The 27,410-nt window shown below is 36.0% G+C and overlaps 1 protein-coding gene and 1 non-coding gene across 4 annotated transcripts in view; one reads left to right on the plus strand and one right to left on the minus strand.

The window, feature by feature from the left end:
- Positions 1-27,410, minus strand: part of LOC142345764 (uncharacterized) — a 170,167-nt gene that overhangs the window by 47,771 nt on the left and 94,986 nt on the right. For 2 of the 3 annotated variants that reach the window (XM_075398080.1, XM_075398081.1), the window contains 6 exons: positions 23,269-23,576; positions 17,884-18,144; positions 7,649-7,783; positions 7,151-7,313; positions 5,460-5,663; positions 1,233-1,580 (listed from right to left, as the gene is read on the minus strand). In XM_075398080.1, coding sequence (XP_075254195.1) covers positions 1,233-1,580; positions 5,460-5,663; positions 7,151-7,313; positions 7,649-7,783; positions 17,884-18,144; positions 23,269-23,576 — 1,419 coding nt within the window. The remainder of the gene's footprint in view (positions 1-1,232; positions 1,581-5,459; positions 5,664-7,150; positions 7,314-7,648; positions 7,784-17,883; positions 18,145-23,268; positions 23,577-27,410) is intronic. The other variant, XM_075398082.1, reaches the window with a different exon arrangement.
- Trnav-uac (transfer RNA valine (anticodon UAC)) lies at positions 22,558-22,630 on the plus strand. Its single transcript has one exon. It is a non-coding gene; the product is annotated as a tRNA-Val (tRNA).

A 27,410-nucleotide genomic window follows, 5' to 3' on the forward strand; every position in this document is an offset into this window, starting at 1 on the left:
AAATTGAATTGAGAATCAATGAACATACACCGACTAACGTCGGACAAATTGCTCTCGAACGAATTTAATTCAAAGACTGTAGCCTAGATAAATTTTTGGTTATAAATTTTTGTTTGGGTGCAAAAAGTTCAGAACAGGGTGGGATTGCAACCCGCGACGTACGGAGTCCTCGGCAGAATCATTTACCACTCGGCTATCAGGCCCGTCTGTTTTGCTTTGCTACAATCGCTTTTACTTTAGCAACCAACTTTACTTCGGAGAGAGCAATTGAGATCAATCAACAAAAAATTGAAAAAATACACCAATTTCCGCGCACTTTTCATCTGACTATTAGTAGTGAACTGCCGCCACTTGATTTCAGCTGCTCAAGTGTGAAATTTAGATGACGCAAAACGAAGAAGTTAAGGACGCAAAAGTCACTTGAAAAGTCAAAACGATCACGGAAAAATTTTGCATAAAAGACCTACACGTTTACAATGATTGCTTCAAACTTCGTTCGAAAGCAAATGATAATAAATAACCTTAAATAGAATTTAACCTCTATCCTCAATGATTCCGAACATCCAATGTTTCTTTTAGAAATAATGATCAATTTTGTGTTATTTAATCGCCTTCCACAAAACTAATAAAATACACAAAATACACTGCCTGGAACTATACATAAGACTGTAGGTACTCCGGTAATTTAGTGTTTTTTTTTAAAATAAAATTCACATAGCTCGTATTTAGCGTTTCTATCCTTGTTTACGTTAATCTCTTGGTCACAAAATCTAAAAATGACACAAAAAATGTCTAAAAACTTGTTTTAAATAGCCTCTTCCTGCATTTGGGACTTCTTTCTTTGTCCAATATACCAAGCTACACTAAAAGTTTTCACCTATAATTATCAACAGAGGTGCCACTTCTGCACTTTGGGGGAACCCGAGCCGATATTTATAAGTCATCATTCTGCTCTAATACTTTTTGGTTGGGAATGAGCTTCAGTCATAATTTCACTCAGTTCTACATTTGTGAACCCTCGCATACCAGATCTATTCAGCCATTACTACGGTTTTCCCGAGGATTCATGCATTAAACTTGGCGGCATTCACAGGAAGCGTGAACTGTTTTTCTTTATTAGAGAGGAGATTCCAATATTTCCAACAGTGGTCGGATCTCACCTTCGCGATCTCGTCGAGCATTTTCAAAACGATTACTGAAGCCAGCAAAAAAAGAATGGCTATTGGACATACCTTATTGGCAAGTGTACGATAGAAGTGCTTTTGGGCATCTCCATGTAGCTGACCACGTTCTCCAGCAAACCGGCGGACAAAGCACTCTCTACTTGACCCGCACCACTCCCTTCTGAATAACCCGAAGCTGCAACCAGACCAGACATCACTGAATTTGAGGAAACAGTATTCGGAATTGAGTAGGATGAGAACTTGTCGAAGAAATTCAGCTTATCACAACCACTCTCTCTTGCCCTCAAAAGGGCAAACTGATTGCCAGGTAACAGGAGAAACTGCACTTGTTTGGGCAGGTCGGGGCTTTTTTTGGAGAAGAGATTGACATAGTGCTGAACCGTCGCAGCGAAAAACCTGAAACATTTATTCATTACTTGAGAATTTTCAGCTGAAATGCACATCAAATCCGACACCCAGTCCATTGAAATTAGCGAGTACTACTTCTAATTTCATCATAATGTCACCAAATTGACTTCTAAAATGTCTAAAAATGTCGAATCATTTAAACTTTCCATTGCACGTACGTATGTATTCAGGGCCTTTTTCTGCAAGTCGTTTTCTTACACATTGATACTTAGGTTAATTGCTCTGTTGTCAGTAATTGTTCACATGTCTGACATGACACGGCCGAAAAATACCAAGAATAAGACTACAATTCATACCCATGACTACACAGTGATACATGTGGGTTTTGTTTTTGTACAGACGTGATGCGGGTGAATTGATTTCAATTAAGGACATAGCTGGCAGATTGCCAGAAAATAGCCGCAATAGCTTCGTAGATCTGCAGTCTCAAAAATTTTTTTTAAAGACCGAAATTTACTCTTTTCATTAGGGGCTGATATGTTAAATTTTGATAAGAATCTGACAAACTTATTGCTGTTGCTATTAGCTGCTCTCAGAATAACCTTCAATAAAATGACACATTCACTTTACATCATCTCTTCGTAAGTGAAAAGTCAATTTCAGAGTGGGGAGGTTATTTTGAGAGTGAGGTAAGTCACGCGTGAACAAAAACTTAATCAAGCAAATGTGATCACGCAATCACGCAAAAGTGAACAAAAAACTAGCTCCACTAAAATTTTTTTAAAAAAATGACGTCACGCACGCAATTCAGTTGAAATTGCAAGAACAAATGAACAAAAAGCAGATTTGAAGTGATTGTGACGTCATATGGTCTTAACAAAAAATCTTGGCAACGAAATAAAAAACACATACCCAGGAGAATTCCGGAAACGGCTCGAAGAGTAGTCTTAGTGAAAGAATTACATTTTAAATCAACTGGTACCTACTAAATTGACCACTAAAAAAATAGTTGAAAAGTAAAACATACCCGCAGATTGCCGGAAAACAGCCGCCGTTGACGCGCTTCATGCACATCGATTTGAACCAGAAAAACAAAAAAAGAAGAGATGAAATGACCGAATTTATTCTATTTTCGTTTCAGTGTCAAAAAGTGTTCTAGTTCGGCGTGAAGTTTCAGTTGGATTCTTAAACTATACTTGATTCAGATTCTATACTGTATGCTAATAAGATTAATATCGATGTCAGCTAGCAAACACTCTAATGATCTTTGATAACCTAATTCTCAATGACTTAATGACCAAGGCTTTATCGGTTTATCCCGTCTCTTTTGATTTTGCTCTTTTGACCATGACTGTATTCACTATGTTGCGTAATTGATTGAGTGAATCGATTTAAAAACCATTCAGTTGAAACAGTGAGTGAGGTAAGTCAGAAGTCAAACGTGAAAGTCGTGACTTATGAAAAACGAGATCAAAAGCGAATTAAAAAAGGAGAGCGCCTAAAAAATAGGAGTTGAGAGGCTGATGGCGGCAATTAAAAAGAGCTTTAAATAGCAAAAATTACATAACGCCTGTATATAAAACAAGCCAAAATTTTTGTACACAAACTAATAACATCAAACCTCGCGAGCAGCAAAAGTCAAGCCGTGTTAGGCTCCCAAAACTTTATTTTTGAAGAAAAATTTGAATACTCCAAAAAAATGGCCAAAAATTGTTACAAATTTTTTTCAATTTCCCTAAGTGCTCTTAATCGAAACACTTTTTTACAACATAAAAACCGTAATCAATGAATAAATGTTGCATTTTATTTGTCGCTGTAAACCACAATGAACACGATAACACTAAACAATGGTCAAAAAACTAAAGAGAAAGAGCAATTCAAACGCAAAAAATCGCATATTCACAAATCCAGCCCTTAGAATATTGGCAGCACAAGTGTCGCTCAAAATTTCGAAAAGTGAAGCTAGCAAAATCTCTGTGCCATATGAAAACATAGCCGCCTAGAATTGAGGACGCGGCTATTAAATAGCCGGCAGATTGCCGGAAAATAGCCGCTTGTGGCGTTACATGAAATGAAACATCTATAAAAATAAAATAGACAGATCGACCACCAGTCCTTTAATAGACCACTAGACTTTTTGGGTTAGCTTCGGACTGTCATTTTTATGAGACACAAAAGCTCTATAAGGAGAAAGCCCTAATAGGGCTTTTCAAAATTAGGATCTTTTCCGTTTGTGCCCCCTCAGCTTAGTGGGCGCATATTATTTGCATCCCCCAGATGCACGTGCAATATTTTTTTTTTGGGGGGGGGGGCACAAACGGAAAAGATCCCAAAATTAATATTCGAAATCAAAAACTCAAGACTCTAATATTCAAGAATTAGGGCATATGTTTGGCACTACTTAGATGCACACTATTGACCTTAAATAAGTAAATGTTCATAAAATTTAAAGTTTCATAAGTGAGCTCAGAAGTCATTTGTTTGAGTGAGGTAAGTCATTGAAAAAGTCAATTCCAAGAAGTCACGGTAAGAAGAAACAAAAATCTGTTAGACGAAGTAAATAACAAATTAGGAGCGCTATAATAGCCGCCTAGAATTGAGGACGCGGCTATTAAAAAAATCAATTGCAAACAAATAATTATAAAAAAATAAATGGAAAGACAAAAACTATTAGTTCAATTCGAAAATTTCAAATTTATTGAAGGCAGGGTGAATAAAACTATAGGTCTCAGAAGAATGTTAGAAAACAACAGGCTAGAATATGGAAAAAACAAACTATGAATATAGCTGGCAGATTTCCAGAAAATAGCCACAATAGATTCGTAGATCTGCAGTCTCGAACAAACAGTAAAAAAGACAGAACAAAAAAAAATCGTCTTTTCATTGATTTAATCTGCAGCTATTAAAAAAAGATCAACAAAAACTTATTAGGAAGACCTAAAAAATCAAATTAAAAACTAAATTGGAAACTGTATTTAAAAGAAATTGATGTTAAAAACATTTTTTCGTAATTAACCAATTGAGGATTAAAAAATTACATAGACATCTCCCTGTCTCAGTAAGAAGTGAAAACAGCTCGATTGCGAAACGGTAAAACAGTTTGAAAAAAATGTTCAGAATTTGGTAAAAATTTTCAAAAAATTTCGAAGAGTTGCCGCCAAAAACAAATCATTTAGCAAGCAAACAATACTTAAAAAAACCGACGGTGTGCCAAAAGACTTTTTATGGTAAATAAATAACTGCAAACAACAACTTGTACAAACTTGAACGAAAACCACCAAAATTGGATTAGTATGTGTACAATTTTATAAAACAAAAATACCTCACTTCAAAAAGAGGCATCCAAACCAGGAATTATCAAAAAGACGTTACCAAATTTATTAATTTGGTGAAAAAAGTCAGCGCAAAGATGAAGAAATCAATGAAAAAAGCCAAAAAATGAAAAAATGTGGCAATTCTGCACTTTAAACGCATTATTAGGCTCTCAAAAACATTTCGATTTCAGATAATTAAATATTCATGCGGCATGGATCCAAATTTACTTTTACAAAAAGTTCTAATTAAAAAAAAAAATTGGGCCAAATGGACGAAAACACGGCTAAAAACTATCATCTATATGCGCCCATCTCTCAAAAACTCTTCAAAGTCAAAAAGTCATTCACTCAACGCAGCGCATAAACAAAAAACTTCTCTCGCTCAGAAAAAGTTAGTTCACACGGCAAATTTACTCACTTTAATTTTTAGGTCAAAACGCCGTCTGAACGAATAGAACTTTCCGGTAAAAAAAATACCTTAAGCAAACCAATACTCCACTTCGAGTCGCAAAAAAACCAAGATAAGGCCAATAACAGCCTCAGCTATCGCTTCGCGGCTATTAAAAAAGACAAAAAATCAAGAGTGAACACATCCGAGCTTCTTTGAACAAACCTCTCTGGCCCCAGTAGCATAATTCTGATAGTTGGAGGACCAGTACTTCTGGTCTGATGGTGATGATGGTGTAACAGTGACGTATAAGCAGCTGGAGAGTAAACAGCTGTCTTGAGCCACTGTAGCACTCTTTCCAGTACTAACCCAACCTCATTGTCATTTCGGATACCTCGCAACACACGCACAGCTGACGATGTCGAAAACCTAAACGCAACAGCTATGAAATGCAATTAAGTTGATGTCACACTTTTACCAATAAAATCGCACAGACAAAAATTATCTTTATAATTTTTATATGATACTACTTGATTTGAATCATATGGATTGGTGCTAAATGTTTAACCTTTGATTCCAGCGGTGAAAGCTACAAAATGCAATTAAAATACTTGCATGCCAAAGTATCAAACATAGCAGTCAGATTGCCAGAAAATAGCCGCAATAGCTTTGTAGACCTGCAGTCTCAAAAAAAACCAGTAAAAAAGACAGACCAAAAAAATTCTGTTTCGTCCCCCCATTGTTTTTTATGACCACCAGTTAAAAATTTTATGCTGTTATATAGCACGCTACTATGTAAGAAAATAGCACCTGCGCCTGGGGGTCATAAAAGATTTATGGTCACTAAACTGGGGGGCCGAAGCAGAATAGATCCTTATATTTTAATTAAAAATCTGTTTTTGCTTCCTCTAATAGCTCCTCTCAAATACCCTTCAATTAGAGTGACACACACCATTTTACCTTATCTTTTTGAATTTAAAAAAAGTCAATTTTAAAGTGAGGAAGTCATTGTTGAGAGTGAGGTAAGTCAAGTGTGACAATTGATCACGCGAATGAACACAAAAACTCGCACCACTAAGAGCAAAAAATGACGTCACGCACCATTTCAGTTGAAATTGCATGAACGAATGAACAAAAACCAGATTTGAAGTCGTTGTGGCGTCATATGGTCGTAACAAAAATCTTGACGAAATAAAACATAGCAGGACAAGTCCTGACGTACAATTCGAAGAAATTTCATTGACTAAACAAAAATTTGACCAAGAACGGACTAAGAGTGAGTTGGGATAACCATTTCCAAAAAAATTAAAAAATAAAATTGAAAACCAATGTCAAAATGCCGCATGTAACAAAAACCACTACCGAGAAAAAGAAAACAAGTTCAAACAAAAAAGTAGGCTTAGAATAAACTATGAATGCATTAGGAAAACCATTTAGAAAAAAAATCAATCCAAAAAATTGAAAAAAAAACAGAAAAAACCAAAGTGAAATTTCCGCACGCGAACAAGAAACCACTAGCGAGAAAGAGAATTTTTGTCCAAACAGCGTTTTCTCACTCTACTGTCAAAAAATTTCACGCTGCAAAACCACTCGCTTTTTCGCTCTATTTCCTGCTTCGGCGTTACCAAAATCATTACTCCAATTTGACTTCAAAAATGTGTGAAAATGTGTGAACAGATCTTAAAAAGACATCGATGTGCAGCTATTAATCAGTTAATGCAACACAAATTAATTCTGCACAAATATATGCCAAAACTGCTTAATACTGAAAACTAAATTTTATTGAGTTCGCTACATTGAAAGAGGCCACTTCATTCTATCACCAGATTAGACAAAAACCAAATTTTTATTTTGTATTTATTACTTCTGTCTCTATTATCTAATTTCAAGCATGCACAGTCTCCTAGCTAAAGTACCTCTGCTGAAGAAGGTTCAGCAACCGATCTCCCTCCTGGCCAATAACAATACACTTGGGAGGGGGTTGTGATTGGGCCAGCTGTTGTGGCAGTTGACCAGGTGAACTAGCAGCTGCTGATGATGAAGGTAGTGTTGTCACTGCACACTGTCCACCGGTAGAACCTGATAAAGGGATTCTACTGTTCGTGCGTAAACTAATTCTATTAAATTTTTTATTCCAAAACCCTTTTGGCAATACAATCTTCATCCATCCCTGGAACATATATTATCCAGTTTGATGGGTTGCAAAACAACAAAACGAGCTCTTCCCAGACAAAAGTGCAACAAAGTTGTCAGTTGTCTTTCTCGGTATATGTCATTAAGTTGGATTAGAACCTACAGCCCGCCCAATTATCCTTAACATATCATAATTGAGACTGTACTTTCGTCAGCGGGTTAATCTAGAAAGGCCACCAAAACTAGTAAAATAGCCGAAAACGACCATCACCGAATCCTACCGGGTGAAGCAGTGTTGGATGTTGGTTGATGCCCGTGATGTGGTGGAAACAAGCTATTGAGCTGATTTTTGAGGAGGTCTAAGTCATCCGCATTGTTAACTCCTTGTCCTGTTGACACCGGCATGAGTTCATGACCTGAAGGGTAAAATCAACGTACATTCAGATCAAAATCTGCTCATGCATTTGATCAGCAATACAAAACATACCCCGTAGATAGATTCGCAGAACCTAGATTGGGATTGAAAGAACAGAAAATTGAAAACAAAAATTACTTACAAAATATTACTAAGTGCGCGTTAGTTTGATTGAATTTCATAGATAGACATACTCTTGTTTCTAAATGAGAGGATACAAGGGCTAGTATCAATACCAAAAAGCGTCTGAGAAGATAACTAAGACTTATAAGAGCAAAGTTTAAGTAGCGCCAAACTAAAACTGGGCCTTATATGTTTCTCTTTTCATTTTCTCATTGTTTTTTATACATATTCTGTTTATTTCAGATTAGATTGCCTTCCTGGTCAACTGCTGTTTAAAAGCACTCTGAGCAGAATGCGCGAAGAATTGAACAAGACTAGAAAAGTCAAAAAAGATGTCGTGCGAAATGTCGTAAAGGGGAACACAATTATATTCGACGAGGTAACAAACAAAAAACAAAGCAGGACAAGTCCTGACGCAATTCAAATTTTCATTGACCAAACAAAAGACTACGCCTAGAATAGACAATAAATTGATAGGAACAAACATCTAGAAAAAAAAGTGACACAACTTGTGACACAAAAAAAGTAAAAAAATATCCAAAACTGAAGTCAAATTGCCCCATGAGAACAAAATTTCACACTCAAGCAAGCGAAATATTGCTCAAACACCGTTTGCGCACTCTACTTTTCAACTGGAGTGAAATAAAACTAGGCCGCAAACCCTATCGCTTTCTTTTTCGCACGACTTCCTGTTTCGAGGTGACCAAAATCGTGTGTGAATGGGTTTTTGATTCCGTCTCTATTTTTAATTTACTTTTCTATGAGTAGGTCCATTTTAGACTGCTTTGCTGAGCAACTTCTGCTTAACAACACGTGAGCAGAATCAGCGCAGAATGACTTATTAGAGAAGTTTAAAAGATTTCACGCTAAATGTCGAAAAAGCCGGAACAAACTTTAATCGACGAAGCAAAAAAAAGTTAGAAGCGCAATAACAGCCGGCTGAGAAGATAAGGCCGGCTATAAAAAAGCACAAAACATAGCCCGTAGATTGCCGGAAGATAGCCGCCGTTGACGCGTCTGATGCACATCGGGATTGAAACAGAAAAAAATAAACATAGCCGGCAGATTGCCGGAAAATAGCCGAGATAGACGCTTGTGGCCTTCCTTGAATAGAAACAACTTAAGACATAAGATAGACAGATCGACCACCAGTCCTTTAATAGACCAGTAGACCTTTTGGGTTAGATTCGGACTGTCAATTTTATGACACATACGGTCTATAAGGAAAAAGCCCTAAGAGTTTTTTCAAAATTGATATTCGAAATCAAAAATTCAAAACTAATACTCAAGAACTAGAGCATATAGGATGGACATTACTTAGATGCAAACATCAAGTTTGGCACTACTTAGATGCACACTATTGATCATTAATTCGTAAATGTTCATAAAACTTAAAGTTCCATAAGTGAGTTCAGAAGTCATTTTTTAAGTGAAGTAAGTCACGCAATTGACCTAAAAGCAGAAATGTCGTCACGGACACAAATTTTAAAAAGCAGTAGAGGTCACTAAAGTCGTTGAAAAAGTCAATTCTAAGAAGTCAGGTCGTAAGAATAATCGATGGAGACGACGAATTAAAAAAAACCACGATGTCCCCAATAATAGCCGCTATCGCTTCGCGGCTATTAAAAAGATAAATCGACCAATTTTTTCTGTTTTTTCCGGTGTCAAAAAGTGTTCCAATTTGGAGTGCAGTTTCAGTTGGATTCTCAAACTAAACTCAATTCAACTTCTAAACTGAAAGCTAAAAAGCTTAATACCGTATCACTACTCCAATTTGACTTTAAAGATCATGAAAATGTGTGAAGAGATCTATAAAGACAGCGCCCCGATACAATTCAAATTCTTTGAATTGTAAAAGATGAGATCGACTAAATAATAGCCGTTGATAGGCTGACGGCGGCTATTAATCTGGACATTTGGAAGACCTGAAAATTTTCCTTCAAAAAATCTCGGCATCAAAAATCCCTAATTCCTTCATATTATATAATCTTACAGAGCAGCTAACACTGTTTCCTAATTCTCAGTGTTTACAAATAGATCGAGAGACAAAATACAATCAAGGCTAGTGAATAACAAAAACAGAAGGCAAGATTCGAAAAATTCACTTAAAATGCATTTAAAAATGATCCCCTAGTTTTAGCAAGAAATTGGAAAGAACCCCATCAGGCGGGCGCTGAATCCTGTTATTATTTAGACTAGAACCTGTTTGTTAAGACAAAAGCGCAACACTTCAAAATCAAACGTCAAATTATTTTTGAGAAAAAAACGGTATGAAAGACGAAAACTAATTGATGAAAAATGCAAAGCCCGAACAAACATTATTTTAAAGCGCAATAAAACCATTCTACGAATGGCGGGCATTTTAATGATGGCACCTACAACTCTATACGATAAAATATCAACCATTTAAAAATCACTGAACAAAAAACCCAATTGAGCACTAATTGGTATCGAAACAGTTATGCGGAAGTGATCTCCCTATTTTTTAACAACTGATTTTAAAATCATTGATAGCAAAACTAGTTACGGATTGCTTAGACAAGCTCGCTAAGTTCAGGCGGAAACCAAGTAAAACGTTCACTGCATACATCCAGTTCGGCTTTTAGCTCTTGATAAGGTTTTGATTAGTTTTGAAAATAAGTTCAACTGCATGAAATTGTCGAAGAGAGAACAAACTAGATCACGCAAAACTCTAAGGATGCAAATATCACTAAAAAAGTCAAAAGCTCTCAATCAAAAATTTGTCAGAAAAACGTTTCAATTTTGGTTCGATCCAAGTTTAAAAATCCAACCAATCGTTTTGCACTTATCTTCTGACTTACTGAAATTCTGCCATCACTTCAGCTGCATAAATTGTTAACGAAGGAGCATTTTTTTCACGAAGAAATTCTTACCGGTTACAAATTTTTCTTACTTGTTCGAGCACAATTAGTAAAACGCCAAAAATAACGTCGTTCGAATTGTTCCCAAACAACTGGCGAGTAGCTGGCTTCGTCAGTCACTAGCTTCGCCACAGGGAGGTAAGGTTAAGCTAAATTGAGGGCGGTGGACGTGAGCGGGAGGAAGAGGAGTGTGCATGTTAGAGGGTGGTATGAGGTGGAGGGTGGAGGCAAGAGGGGGTAGGGCCGGGGTGGAAATCTGAAATCTACAAACCTTCACCATAAAATTTTGCCTCCTCGACAGTTTCGATGATTCGCATACAAATATAGACAAATAAGGCGTAAGGCTCTAATAGAACTGCTCGCCGACATAATACCCTTGAAGGGCGACTACGGGGTGGAGTGAGGAGTGGCCACTTGGGTGTGGAGTTGACGGGTTGAGGGAGTAGGGGACCAAACTCTAAGAAACTCCCTTCACACAATGAATGTATCTTTCAACACTTGCGGTGAATCGAATTCTTAGAGACTATTCGGGCTCTAGAGACTAATCGCGCTCTAAGAAAACTGTTTAGCGACTTAATTCCCTCGGGGTGGGGTTCTTCTGATAATCCCCTGTTGGAGTACAAGCACTCAAATGGTCAGACCAACTAAGACTAAGAGACAAAAAGGCAGTAGAACAAGAAACAGCAGAAAAAAAACAGCAGCGCTAATACGATGGCAAAAATTATAGTTGAGAAAAACTAAACATAGCTGGCAGATCGCCAGAAAATAGCCACAATAGCTTCGTAGATCTGCAGTCTCAAAAGACAGACCAAAAAATTCGTCTTTTCATTGAAGGCTGGTATATTATATTTTGATTAAAAATCTGTATAAGTTTTTGCTGCCTCTATTAGCTGCTCTCTAATAACCTTCATTAGCTGCCGTTTACCCGCTCGACAAACATTGTGATTGAAACCAAAAATAAGAGATAGAAATTGACATAATTTTTCTAAGTGTCAAAGTGTTCTAATTTGGTGTAAAGCTTCAATTAGATGCAAAAATTATACTTAATTCAGCTTCTGAACTGAAGGCTATCAGGCATAATAGTTGTGCAAGCTAGCAATCGCTTAACTGAACCTTGGCAACTTAATCCACTATGACTTACTGGCAGGGCGTTATATGTTTATCCTGTTTCTTTGATATGACATAGCTCTTTTTGACTTTGATCTTTAAAATTGACCGTATTTACTCCATTGCGTATTTCAAAGCGTGAAAGAATTTAAAATCCATTTAGTTGAAATAGTGAGTAAGGTAAGTCAGAAGTCAAGCGTGAAAATCGCGACTTACGTAAAAAGAAAAACGTGATCAAAAGGTAAAGCGAATTAAAAACATAGCTGGCAGATTGCCAGAAAATAGCCGCAATAGATTCGTAGATCGGCAGTCTAAAAAAACAGTAAAAAGACAGACCAAAAAAATTGTCTTTTGATTGAAAGCTTATCTGTTATATTTTGATTAAAAATCTGTAAAGTTATTGCTGCCTCTATTAGCTGATCTCAAATAACCTTCATTTAGAGTGACACACACCCATTTGACCTCATCTCTTTGAATTAAAGTAAATAAAAGTCAATTTCAACGTGAGAAAGTCATTTTTGTGAGTGAGGTAAGTCAAGTGAGACCAAAAATTAAATGACGCAAATAAACAAAAAAACTCGCTACACTAAGAACGAAAAATGACTTCACGCACGCACTTCAGTTGAAATTGCATGAACGAATGAACATATAGCAGATTTGAAGTGATTGTGACGTCATATGGTCGTAACAAAAAAATCTCGATAAAAACAAAAAAATCTAAGAGAGGGCCAATAAGAGTCCCAGCTATCGCTGTGCGGCTATTAATAAACATTCCCAGCATATTGCCAAAAATAACCACCGTTTATCACCAAAACAACGATTGGGATTGAAAAAACAGAAAACATATCCCAATTACGTCAGGCGAATTGCTCTCAAACGACCAGCGAGCTGTTGGTTTTGTCAGTAGCTAGCTACGGTTTAGTGAGGCTAGCTTAAGCTTGATTCGACTCTGCAAATTTTAGTTTTATAGCCATGTTAATTAAATAAAAAACTGATATTTTAAAAAATTTGCAAACAAATTAAAAGAAAAATTGCACAAACTAAAAGAAAAATTGCACGAATTAAAAGAAAAATTACCAGATTCCGCAGTGAAAAAAAATTCAAAACAATTATTAGTCTCTGGTGTTCTGTCAAGTAACCCATCTGCAAGAATTAAGAGGCTTCGTTGGTCAGTAATGATCGTGAAACTCAGAAAAGGACGAAAATAATCAATAAATTTGAAAACAATCACAAATTGTAACAAAATCTTGCTAACATTCAAGATATTAAAATCTTCAAAACTAATTCATTCTTTCGGCACACTAACCAGTACCCTATTTCAAGCTTTTTTTAAGAGTTTCAAAGATCCATAAACATGGAATTTAAATTTAAATTTTATCAAAAAACTGCTAAAGCTGGAGTCATCGAAATCCTGATAACCATTCCAATAACTCTAGAACATATGCAACAGCGTATTATCAAACCTTACATGAGTTCCCTAGGAACCTGGTGCCAAAAAAGATCTAAACGGTTCAAAAAACTTGAAAATATTTTTTTTAAAAAAATGCTAAAATTCGTGATAATAAAATTATCAAAAACATTCAATTACATCTAAAAACTATTATCACTGTCCTATCATCAAACCATAGAGGAGGTTATGTGGCTCTTGAGGCTTGGGAAACCTAAAAAATGAAAAATTGAAAAAAATTGGAAAATAGCAAGTTTCATCAAAAAATTGCAAATATGTCAAAAAAAATTAAAACTATTCCATGGCAAAACAAAAATTTAGTAAACTATTATCAAAACTTGGAGGATGTTTCCCGGCTCCTAGTGTTCAATAAGAGAATTAATGATAGTGAGTGTTAAAAAATTTACAAAAATGAAAGAAAAAATGCTAAAATTCATTATGTCGAAAAGTTGAAAAAATTCCACTGCCAAAAGAAGCTATGCAGTTACCTATTATCAAACCCTAGATGACGTTAGCTAAGACTGATAAAAATAAAAACATAAGAAATTGAAATTTGAAAAGAATTGTGAAAATTAGTATAAATTTGCGTGCTTTTAGCGAGCGGTTGTTCTTCAGACAGGGGAGCTGATTGGTGGCGGGGCGCGGTGGGGGGGGGGGGCAAAAGTGGGGGGTCAACAGTTGTGGTGTCTTCAACCTCAAAAAACTGCCGTTCACACCATAAGTATAAGTCTCCAAAACAGTCTGAGCTGAATCAGAGCTGAAAATCTCTAAGAGCACTTAATGCCCATTGAGCGCTACCTGTTTATCCCGTTTGCCGGAAAATAGCCACCGTTGACGCACTTAATGCACATCGGGATTGACACAAAGAAACAAATCGAACAGAAAGAAAAAGAAGAGAAATTGAGCTCACTTTTTTTTCAGTTTTTCTGTTTCAAAATGAGTTGCAATTTGGCGTGCAGCTTCAGTTAGATAAACTGAAAACTAATAAGCAAAATACCAATGTCAATTAGCAAACACTCTAATGAATTTTGATAACCTAATGCACAATGACTTAATGACCGGTCTTCATCGGTTTATTATGTCTCTTTTGATTTCGCTCTTTTGACACTGACCGCATTCACCTAATTTCGTAATTCAATGCGTGAAAGAATCTAATTTCCAATTATTTGAAACAGTGAGTAAAATAAGTCACGAGTAACACGTGAAAAATGTGACTTATGTAAAATGAAAGACGTGACAAACAGTTAAAGTCAATTAAAAAAGACCATAAATAACAGCGGTTGAGAGGCTGACGGCAGCCATTAAAAATTTAATTTTAGTACAAAAACAGTTTCGAAGAGCGCACTTACTTGATTGGATCTGGTAGTTATGCATATTCCCGATTCTTAATGAGGGAAAGCAGGGTCTAGTATCAATTCCAGAACGATTTAGAGATGTTAACGAAGCCTCATAAGAACAAAGCTCAAGTAGAGGACATCAAAAATTGGTTTTTATGAGTTCACCCCGATTTCATTTTGATTTCAATTTTCGATACTGACTCTGTTCACTTCTGTTTGCTCTATTCGACTTTGATAACCTAATGCACTATGACTTAATGACCCGGCTTCATCGGTTTATCCCGTCTATTTTTCTTTTGCTCTTTTGACACTGACCGCATTAACCATATTTCGTAATTCAATGCGTAAAGGAATCTAATTTCCATTTAGTTGAAAAAGTGAGTACGAGTAAAACGTGATAAATGTGACTTATGTAAAACAAAAACCATGATCAAAAGGCAAAGCGAAATAAACAAAACCTTAGCAGGAAATGTCCTGAAGGAATTGAAAGAATTTTCATGCACTAAACCAGTAAACATGGAATTTAAATTTAAATTTTATCAAAAAACTGCTAAAGCTGGAGTCATCGAAATCCTGATAACCATTCCAATAACTCTAGAACATATGCAACAGCGTATTATCAAACCTTACAAGAGTTCCCTAGGAACCTGGTGCCAAAAAAGATCAAAACGGTTCAAAAAACTTGAAAATATTTTCAAAATGCTAAAATTCGTGATAATAAAATTATCAGAAACATTCAATTACATCTAAAAACTATTATCACTGTCCTATCATCAAACCATAGAGGAGGTTATGTGGCTCCAGAGGCTTGGGAAACCTAAAAAATGAAAAATTGAAAAAAAAGTTGAAAAAAATAGCAAGTTTCATCAAAAAATTGCAAAAATATGTCAAAAAAATTGAAAACTATTCCATGGCAAAACAAAAATTCAGTAACCTATTATCAAAACTTGGAGGAGGTTTCCCGGCTCCTAGTGTTCAATAAGCAAAATTAATGATAGTGAATGTTAAAAAATTTGAAAAAATGCAAGAAAAAATGCTAAAATTCATTATGTCGAAAAGTTGAAAAAATTCCACTGCCAAAAGAAGCTATGCAGTTACCTATTATCAAACCCTAGATGACGTTAGCTAAGACTGATAAAAAAAAACATAAGAAATTGAAATTTGAAGAATTGTGAAAATTAGTATAAATTTGCGTGCTTTTAGCGAGCGGTTGTTCTTCAGACAGGGGAGCTGATTGGTGGCGGGGCGCGGTGGGGGGGGGGGGGGGGGCAAAAGTGGGGGGTCAACAGTTGTGGTGTCTTCAACCTCAAAAAACTGCCGTTCACACCATAAGTATAAGTCTCCAAAACAGTCTGAGCTGAATCAGAGCTGAAAATCTCTAAGAGCACTTAATGCCCATTGAGCGCTACCTGTTTATCCCGTTTGCCGGAAAATAGCCACCCTTGACGCACTTAATGCACATCGGGATTGACACAAAGAAACAAATCGAACAGAAAGAAAAAGAAGAGAGAAATTGAGCTCACTTTTTTTCAGTTTTTCTGTTTCAAAAAGAGTTGCAATTTGGCGTGCAGCTTCAGTTAGATAAACTAAAAACTAATAAGCAAAATACCAATGTCAATTAGCAAACACTCAAATGAATTTTGATAACCTAATGCACAATGACATAATGACCGGTCTTCATCGGTTTATTATGTCTCTTTTGATTTTGCTCTTTTGACACTGACCGCATTCACCTAATTTCGTAATTCAATGCGTGAAAGAATCTAATTTCCAATTATTTGAAACAGTGAGTAAAATAAGTCACGAGTAACACGTGAAAAATGTGACTTATGTAAAATGAAAGACGTGACAAACAGTTAAAGTCAATTAAAAAAGACCATAAATAACAGCGGTTGAGAGGCTGACGGCAGCCATTAAAAATTTAATTTTAGTACAAAAACAGTTTCGAAGAGCGCACTTACTTGATTGGATCTGGTAGTTATGCATATTCCTGATTCTTAATGAGGGAAAGCAGGGTCTAGTATCAATTCCAGAACGATTTAGAGATGTTAACGAAGCCTCATAAGAACAAAGCTCAAGTAGAGGACATCAAAAATTGGTTTTTATGAGTTCACCCCGATTTCATTTTGATTTCAATTTTCGATACTGACTCTGTTCACTTCTGTTTGCTCTATTCGACTTTGATAACCTAATGCACTATGACTTAATGACCCGGCTTCATCGGTTTATCCCGTCTATTTTTCTTTTGCTCTTTTGACACTGACCGCATTAACCATATTTCGTAATTCAATGCGTAAAGGAATCTAATTTCCATTTAGTTGAAAAAGTGAGTACGAGTAAAACGTGATAAATGTGACTTATGTAAAACAAAAACCATGATCAAAAGGCAAAGCGAAATAAACAAAACCTTAGCAGGAAATGTCCTGACGCAATTGAAATAATTTTCATGCACTAAACCACGAAAACCACTTACAAAGAAATCAGAAAACAAATAGAAAAAAAATACCAAAAAAAAAATCCAATTGCCGAATGTAAACAAAAAACTACAATCGAAAAAGTAAAGTTTTGTTCAAAGATCGCTTTCTCACTTTACTATAGAATTAGAGTGAAAAGAATTTACGACACAAAAATCACTAGCTTTTTCGCTCCACTTCCTGTTTCAACGTGACCAAAATAATTTCTCCAATTTGACTTCAAAATCATAAAAATGTGTGAACAGATCTTTAAAAAGACAGGGCAATTCAATTCCTTTAAATTGTGAAAAAGACAGCACCAATACAATCTCATTCTTGGATTGTAAAACAGGAGAGCGCCTATATTATAGTCGTTGAGAGGCTGACGGCGGCTATTAAGATTGAAGTCAAAATTCACGTCATGAACAAACTCGCTTCAGCTAAAAAAACCTGTTGAACACCAATATTCCTCTTCGAGTCGTGTAGAGACCACAGGACTAATATAATTGCTACAAACTTCGTTTGAGAGCAATTAAAAATTACTCTCTTTCTCTCTACTTTTTTTCAGCAGATTGAGAGCAATTTGAAGACTCGGATTAATTGCGAAGAGTTTACTTCATGGTACTGTTTCCCTCAAGTGATACAGGTTAAATACAAAATCTAAGCGATTTCTCACACTAGTGAGAGTGGTACAGTGGGCAGTACCGTTCAAATGTTATCCTCAAGATATTGCATAAAGTATCTCTCATTACCTGCAACAGGGGGTTCTGGACTTCCTCCTCCACCAGTTCCAGTATTAGACTGGGACATACTATGACTATACTGCGGATTCTGATAATGGTGCTGGTTTTGTCCATAACTGGCACTAGGGGCAGTGTTCGCTCTGCTGGTTCTCATAAGAACAACATTGGATGTTGGAGTCAGGTTGTCGTCATCTGAGCTGACTCGGGTCTGCTGATTGTATCCGTTTTGATGTTTGCCATCAGTGCCCACAGGCGGACCTTGATGCACCTCTTTAACACGAGAAAACCATTTTGGATACCTTTTTTTTTGAAACAGATGAACAGGTCTTTTTCTTCATAAACAGATCTTTTTTTCATGAACGATTTTTTTCCAACCCGCAAAGAAACAGATCTATTCTAGTTTTGAGGGGTGAGTGTATATTTTGTAACTGGAGGTCATGAAAAACAATTGGGAAGCAATCAGAAACGAAAAAAGCAATGAGAGTTTTCGATGGTTTGTGTAGCAGTGATTTGATTAGTACAATAATGGATGATACGTCAATGTGGTCAACAAGTTGCTAACATAGCTGGCACATTGCCAGAAAATAGCCGCAATAGCTTCGTAGATCTGCAGTCTCAAAAACAGTAAAAAAGACAGACCAAAAATATTCGTCTTTTCATTGAAGAATGATAAGTTATATTTTGATTAAAAAACTGTATAAGTTTTTGCTGCCTCTATTAACTGCTATCAAATAACCTTTATTTAGAGTGACACACACACTCACACATTTGACCGTATCTCTTTGAATTAAAGTAAATAAAAATCAATTTTCAAAGTAAAGAAGTCATTATTGAGAGTGAGGTAGCTCAAGTGTGACAAAAAATTAATCACGCGAGTGAACACAAAAACTCGCTCCACTATGAGCGAAAACCAACGCCACGCAGGCACTGCAGTTGAAATTGCATGAACGAATGAACAAAAAGCAGATCTGAAGTGGTTGTGACGTCATATGGTCGTAACAAAAATCTTGACCACGCAATAAAAAAACATAGAAGGACAAGTCCTGACGTACAATTCAAAGAAATTTCATTGACTTAACACAAACTGGACCAAAAACGGACTCTGAGTGAATTCGGAAAACCATTTCTAAAACAAATGAGATCCAAAAAAGAAAAAAAAACAGAAAATCAATGTCAGAATGCCGCATGTAACAAAAAACCACTACAGAGAAAGAATAAATTGGTTCAAACAAAAAATTAGGCCTAGAATGAACTATAAATGGATTGGGAAAACCTTCTAGAAAAAAAATCCGATCCAAAAAATCGAGAACATAGTGAAATTGCTGTATGTGAACAAAAGACCACTAGCGAGAAAGCGAATTTTTGTTCAAACACCGTTTTCTCACTCTTTTAAAATTAGAGCGAAAGAGTTTCACGCCGCAAAACCACTCGCTTTTTCCCTCCACTTCCAGTTTCAGCGTGACCAAAATCACTACACCAATTTGACTTCAAAAATAAAAATGTGTAAACAGATCTTAAAAAGAAACATAGCCGGAAGAATTCCGGAAACGACTCGAAGGAGAAAATTGCCCATACTTATGACTAAAACACTAGAACAACAATTGTGAACCCTGACCCTCAACAAATGCCATAAAAACTTAAGGAAGAATAGAAACGGCATTCAACAACAAATTGAACAAAAAACTAGAAAAACTTGTTTTTTTGAACTCGAGTTTTTTAATAGTACAAGGAAACATAAAGCCGAATAAAATTCCTTTGCAATTACAGCAATGAAGAGCTCGCAAAACAATGGGCAAGTCATATTAGGCTAAGAGTAAAAAAGAGAAAAACCTAAAAAAACAGAAGAAAAATGGTTTAAAATGTCTCAATTTCTGTCAATTTTCCTTAGAAAAAATTGATTTATACCAAGAAAGCTTTAGTCAATTGGTATATGAATACTCCTTAAGTAACAAGCTTCTAATCAAATCCCACTTAAAGCACTAAAACAAAAAACAGCCCAATATCATTAAATTTCGTCTAGAAAAACCTCAAAATTAGCATCAAACTCAAATTAACTGTTGAAACCTTCAATTCCTATCAAAACAAGCCTTAAACTAATACCACATCATAATCAGGCCCCATAACCATCAAAAGTTGCAAAAAACTGCTTTTAAAAGTTATCCGGAAGCAACTCGAAGCGTCAAAAGTCCACAAAAAACTGAAGCGATCACCTTTTGTATTAAACCATTAACTCCCAAGGTCTGGTCTAAAAATTGGTGAAAATTAAACCAATTTCAAAGAAACAAAAATCTCATTGAAAACGTTTGGTAACGTTAAGAAATTCCGAAATAATTAGGATGGTCAAAACACTGTTAGGCTGAGGAAACTGACAGGGATATCAATTGTCCTCAAATAATTCACGATGCTCATCACAAATACGAAAACAAACTGCAGATAAAAATCTTAGAAACTACGTAAAATTTTTCAGATAAGAGTTCTCAAATTTACGAATCAGAGAACCACTACAATTAGATTTCTAATCACAGCAATAAAGACAAATAACACCCACCCCTTCCTTGTTGTATATATGCCAGACAACATGATTTCTTACTAAATCCAAAATTATATTAATCATAGAATAAGAGAAGCAGCAGAAAAATATTCAAAGGCAAAAAAATTGCTTAAAAACAATACCAAGCCCGAAAGAATCATGCAAATAATAATAAGAAATATTGGAAAACGCTTTCTAGCAAACTCCTAGTATTGCCTTATTTTGAATTCAATCAATTAAAAACCAATGAAAGGGCGAAGATCAAGAAAAAGCTGAAATCGTTTATTTTTAACAACTGAAAAAATCAATATAACGAATATAAAAGTAGGTACCAGAACAAAACTAGAATGATACAAACTAGAATGTGAAGAATGTGGACACAAAGTAAGGAACACCGTAACAAAAAGACCGGGTCTTTCCCATTATAGCCCCCCAGCTTAGTGGTCAGATAATCTATAGCCCCCCAAACATGGTAATTATACCATAATGGGAGGGCTATAATTTCATGGGGGGCTATAATGGGAAAGACCCGCAACTCAAGACTCTATTACTCAGGAATTAGGGCATATAAGTTTGGCACTATTTAGATGCACACTATTGACTTTTAATTAGTAAATGTTCAGAAGTAAAATTTAAAGTTCCGTAATTGAGTTCAGAAGTAATTCTTTGAATGAGGTAGGTCACGCAATTGAAATAAAAGCAGAATTGACGTCACGAAGACAAATTTTAACTGCAAAGAAGTAGAAGTCACTGAAGTCATTGAAAAAGTCAATTCAAAGAAGTCAGGGTAAGACGAAACAAAAATCTGTTAGACGAAGTAAAAAAACATAAAAATACCGGGTCTTTCCCATTATAGCCCCCCAGCTTAGTGGTCAGATAATCTATAGCCCCCCAAACATGGTAATTATACCATAATGGGGGGCTATAATTTCATGGGGGGGGGCTATAATGGGAAAGACCCGTAAGACCAACTTTCAAAAATCAAGAATTAAAATCAAATTTAAAAAAATCAAGAAAGACGAATACATTTCATTACATTCCATACATAGCATTCGAGACATAGAAAAGACAACGGGTCATCCAAGACAAAGATCGATCCTCCTGAAAGAACAAATAAAAAAAAAAACAATTCAAACATACGACAGAAAAAACATTTTGCACAAAAAATGGTCAAAAAATTTTTAAGACTGTATTTATGTTTCAAAAACTTAACGCCACAAAATGATTGTATTTTTATTGAAACGGAATTAAAGTCCCACATGTTGCATTAAAAACAAAAAAAACTGAGAAAAATTGGAAAAAAAATATCGAAATCGGATTAGCATATGTATAAATTTCATAAAACAAAATTACATCGAGGTAAAAAAAGAGGTATTGAGGAAAATAATTATCAAAGACAAGTTGCCACATTAACTGATTTTTGGCAAAAAGACAGCTGAAAGATCCAAAAATGAAGAAGTTAATAGAAAAAAAGCCAAAAATTAACTAAAAATTAAGAAATATGTGCCAATTTTGAACTTAAAACGCATTTTCAGGCTATGTAAAATACTGTGTCATCAACTTCCGAGGTTTAAATTTCAATATAGCTTTGATTTAAAAAAATTTCTACAAAAAATCATATCACAAGAAAAAAACTGGGCCACTTAGACGAAAAACGGTCAAAATCGGTTATCTATATGTGACATTCAATCAAAAACTACTTTTCAAAGTCAAAAAGTCATTCACTAAACGCAGCGCATAAACAAAAGTTAGTTCACACGGCAAATTTACTCACTTTCGCTTTTAGGTCAAAATAGCGTCTGAACGAATAGTACTTCCGGTAAAAAAAACCTCAAGACAAACAATACTCCTCTTCGAGTCGTAAAAGAAGACAGCGCCCCAATACAATTCAAATTTTTTGAATTGTTAAAGCCAAAAGAAGGCCAATAATAGCCCCAGCTATCGCTGTGCGGCTATTGACAAGAAAAGGAGGGAGGGTGAGAGGAAACATTTTCTCAATTGACCTGCACGTTGGGGTCCTGTTCTCCGGATATGTATCAGTGATATCACTAATTAGAGTTCTTTCACTACTACGCATTACAACTGTACATGAACAATTGACAATAGAACATTGCTTTTAGTATAAATTAGTACGGCTAGCAACCGTACGCAGCGGTGCCATGGTGTAGTGGTTATCACGTCTGCTTTACACGCAGAAGGTCCCCAGTTCGAGCCTGGGTGGCATCAAGTACTTTTTGGCAACAATATGGCGAGTGAAAAGAGGAATATATTATAAGTAGAAACACATTTTGCCAATGAAACAAGTGAATAATTTTTGATCTACTACCCCAATTTTACTGTTTTCGATCAATTGTCCACTGACCACATTATCAAAGCACCACAGTCTATAATTTTAATCGATTGTAGGAAGACTTCACCCCCCCCCCCCCCCCCCCCCCTCAATTACCCATAACCGGAAATATACCATAATAAGGCTACGATTTCACGCTGGGGTATAATATGGAATGGAATTGCAATAATTGGCAATTAGTTTTTTACAGTAATCGATTGGAACGATACAATTGATTGCCATAATTGGAGAAAATCAGGTATTTCTATCGCAAATTGTAGTTAAATCGACAGACTAAAGGGTGAAAGCGTTTCTGTCTGTGATGAATGCAGCAGACCATAAAATTAATTTGATCAATAATTGCCATGACAATAATTGATTGTTACGATTTGCCAATTTAATCAATTGATTGTTCTCCGTTTTCTCCGGGCAATTAATCGCAATTAATTTTTCAAATCCCTACCCCGAAACATGTAATTGTAATTGCAATGTAATTATTTGACTCAAACTCAGAGGAAACCGACGTTTAAATTACCTTTTGATTGTTCATATCCATAACAACTACCCCCATCAGTTGCAGACGGACCTAAATGTCCAGCAGTGACGTCACAAGTGGCTACCTCTCCATCGTCGCCAACAGATTGTAACACATCTTTATCAGCTGGCACAGTCGATTGGTGTGGAATAGAGGGCTGGGTTGAGGCAAAGGAGGTGGCGGTTAGTTGTGATTGCTGTTGTTGATTATTCTGTGGCAGGTGGGCGGATGGAGGTGGTTGTGGATTGAAGAAATTTAGGCTGTAGCTGTAGCTGCTTTCTGCTTCTTCTGAATATTGTTGGTCCAACCTTTAACAAGAGCAGAAAGCTGAAGTGAATTTGCGACAGGAAAGTGTATGAATCTATTACAACTCATCAAGTTATCTCAACCAAGCCTGAATGTATAAACATAGCCGGTATATTGCCGGAAAATAGTCGTGATAGACGCTTGTGGCCTACCGTGAATTGAAACAACTAAAGAAATAAGATTGACAGATCGACCACCAGCTTTTTAATAGACCACTAGACTTTTTGGGTTAGATTCGGACTGTCATTTTTATGAGACACATTTGCTCTACAAGGAAGCCCTAATGGAGCTTTTTCAAAATTAATATTCGATATTACAACTCAAGATTCTATTACTCAGGAGTTAGGGCATATAAGTTTGGCACTATTTAGATGCACACTATTGACCTTTAATTAGTAAATGTTCAGAAGTAAAATTTAAAGTTCCCTAATTGAGTTCAGAAGTAATTTTTTGAATGAGGTAGGTCACGCAATTGACCTAAAAGCAGAATTGACGTCACGAAGCTAAATTTTAACTGCAAAGAAGTAGAAGTCACTGAAGTCATTGAAAAAGTCAATTCAAAGTCAGGGTAAGACGAAACAAAAATCTGTTAGACGAAGTAAAAAAACATAGCAGGACAAGTCCTTACGTACAAGTCAAAGAATTTTCATTGGCTAAACAAAAAACTAGACCTAAAACGGACTATGAGTCAATTGGGAGCACCATTTAGAAAAAATCAGAAAAAAACGGTAAAAATCAAAATGAAATTCCCATATGCGAACAAAAAACCGCAAACGATAAATGGAAATTTGGTTCAAACAAAAAAACTAGGCCTAGAACAAACTATGAATGGATTGCGAAAACCATTTAGAAAAAAATCCGATCCAAAAAACCGAAAAAAAACAGTAAAAATCAAAGTGAAATTGCCGCATGTGAAAAAAAAACCGCTAGCAAGAAAGCGAATTTTTGTTCAACCACCGTTTTCTCACTCTACTTCAAAATAAGAGCAAAAAAATTCACGCCGCAAAACCACTCGCTTTTTCACTCCACTTCCTGTTCCGGCTTGACCAAAAATACTACAATTTGACTTCAAAAATCATGAAAATTTGTGAACAGATCTTAAAAAAAGACTTAAAAATTAAGCGCAATAATAGCCGCCTGGATTTGCTGACGTGCTTAATTAAATAATCGATTTTGATATACTGTCAAAGCCCCGGATTTGTCTTATATTTAGAACGATGCGGATGTTCTTGTGATTCAGTGTTTAGTTCTGTACAGCAGAAATTCTTTAAAAGTTGATTGACGAGAAGCCTGAGCACCTGACCCACACGAGCCTGGATAGCTATCATGCTAGATTCTTGGCAGCAAATTGGCAATGAAGAAAGATCGGGGAAAAAGACTGCTGCACAAAATCTGACAGGTAAATGAACATCTTGAGAAGTTGCAACAATTTCTATGTGATTCAGAGAACTATATCCCGTACAGGACCAAAACTCCTACTTAAACATAGCCGGAAAAGTACGCAGTTGAGCCGCTCAACGCTTATCGGGATTGAAACGGAAAGATAACAACCTATTAACGTCGCGTGAATTGCTCTCAAACAATCGGCGAGAGGTTGGATTTGGTAGTAGCCAGCTAGGGCTGCCATGCTAGGGGATTAGAACAGCCCTTCACCAAAATTGTCTCCACAAAAAAGTTGCGGTGAAAGGCATAATTAGAGACTAGCTAAGGCTGCTCAGCCACTTGATACCCTCCAGTTTATCCCGTTTTTGAGCTCGAAGTCAGAAAAATCGATCAAGCGAAAAATTGCACAAAAAGTATCAAGGACTAATACAATTGCGGACTAATATAATTGCTACAAACTTCATTTGAGGGCAATTAAAAAGACGAGTCAAAATTTGACCAGAACTTGTATGTAAGCGCCAACAAGCGCTCTAAATTGCTGGCCAAATCCAGTAAGTTCTTAAATTATACCTAATTCAGCTTCTAAACTTAGGGCTATTAAGGTACCAATACCAACTATTAATCGCTCTAATGAAATTTGATAACTCAAAGCACTGACTTAATGACCGCGCTTCATCGGTTCATCCCGTTTCGTTTGATTTTGCTCTTTTGTCATTTACCGCATTCATGACATTGCGTAATTTAAACATAAACCAACTAATGGCGGAAGAATTGCTACAGCCTAGATAAATTTTTCTTTATGGGTGCAAAAATAGTTGACCACTCCGAGATTCCAACCAAGGACCTCACGATCCCTCACCAGAAGCACTGCCCACTCGTCTATCAGGTCCTCTTGTTTGCTGAGGTGATATCGATTTTATTTTAGCAACAAGGTTTACTTCGGAGTGAGACTAGAGATCACTCAAAATGACGAATGAAAGCGTGAAAAAGTCATAAGAATGTTCTAGAAGAAAAGCGCAAAAACGGCCAAGAGAAAAATGTGCATTAAAAAGTCAAACACGTTTACAATAATTACTAGAAACTTCGTCCGAGAGCAAGTAATGGGTTGAAGAAAAAAAACATAACCGACTAACGTCGGGCGAATTGCTCTCAAACGACCGGCGGACGGTTGTCAGCACCTAGCCACTGTTTAGTGAGGTTAGCTTTCGCTTGAATGAAGAGGCGTGAGGCTAGGGTAATAGACGATATTATCACGCCACATAACAGCCGCTGAAGTCAACAAAAGAGTTAAGGGGAGAGAGAGAGAGAGAGTGCGAGGTAAAACGTGAGCGAGAAAGAGAAGGAAATAAACGCCAACCAACACACACACAGAGAGAAAAAGAGAGAGCTAGAAATTTTTTCCATGAGATTCTAGCCTTGTTAGTAACTAAATCATATAAAAAACTGAAAGTGCAAAATTCAGAAGAAAACTTTCCACATTTCACAGAGACGAAAATGTTCAAAGAACATTTTTTGCCTCTGGATTTTTGTCATGTAACCCATCTGCAAGACTTAAAAAGCTTTGTTGGCCAGTATTAATCGTTAAACTCAAAAAAGGACTCAAAAACTGCAAATAAAATGACAAAAATTTCAAAAAAAAATTTGAAAAAATCATAAGTTTTATTAAAAAATCGATAAATTTTGTGATATTAAAAAGTTCAAAACTATTCTATCGCAAAACAAATTGTTTAGTAACCTATTATCAAAGCCTATACAAGGTTTCTTGGGGCTGGAAGAACTTAGATAATGACAAATTTTGAAAAATTAAAAAAAAAAAATTCAAGTTTTATCCAACAATTGCTAAAAATCGTGATGTTCAAATGTTGAAAAACATTCTATTACCACTAGAAACTATTCAGCAACGTATTATCAAACCCTTCAGGAGGTTGTCTGAACCCTGAGGCTGAAAAATCTTGAATAATGAAAAAATATGTCAAAAAATTTTAAAAATATAGCAATTTTTGTCAAAAAAATGCTAAAATTCGTGATGTTTAAATCTTGAAAATGATTCCATTACTTCTAGAAACTACATAGTAACCTATTATTAAACCCTCGAGGAAGTTCTTTGGCTCTTCAGGCTGGATAAACCTAAAAAACGACAAAAACTTTCAAAAACTTTGAAAAAATTTGCAAAATTTATCAAAAAAATGCAAAAAATTCGCAGTGTTGAAATGTTGAAACCATTCTATTACCACTAGAAACTATTCAATAACTTATTATCAAATCCTAGAGTGGATTCCTTGACACCTAGGGCTGCTAGGGCTGAAAAAACTTAAAAAACTGACAAAAATTTTCAAAAATCGTGAAAAATTGTGAAAATTAGTATAAATTTGCGTTTTTAGCTAGCGGTTGTTCGTCAGTAGCTAGCCACGGGTGGGGGGAGGGTGCACGGTGGTGCCGATGGGGGTGGCGAC

The sequence above is a fragment of the Convolutriloba macropyga genome, chromosome 9 (assembly GCF_964194025.1).
Source record: "Convolutriloba macropyga chromosome 9, txConMacr16.3, whole genome shotgun sequence".
NCBI lineage: Eukaryota > Metazoa > Xenacoelomorpha > Acoela > Convolutidae > Convolutriloba > Convolutriloba macropyga.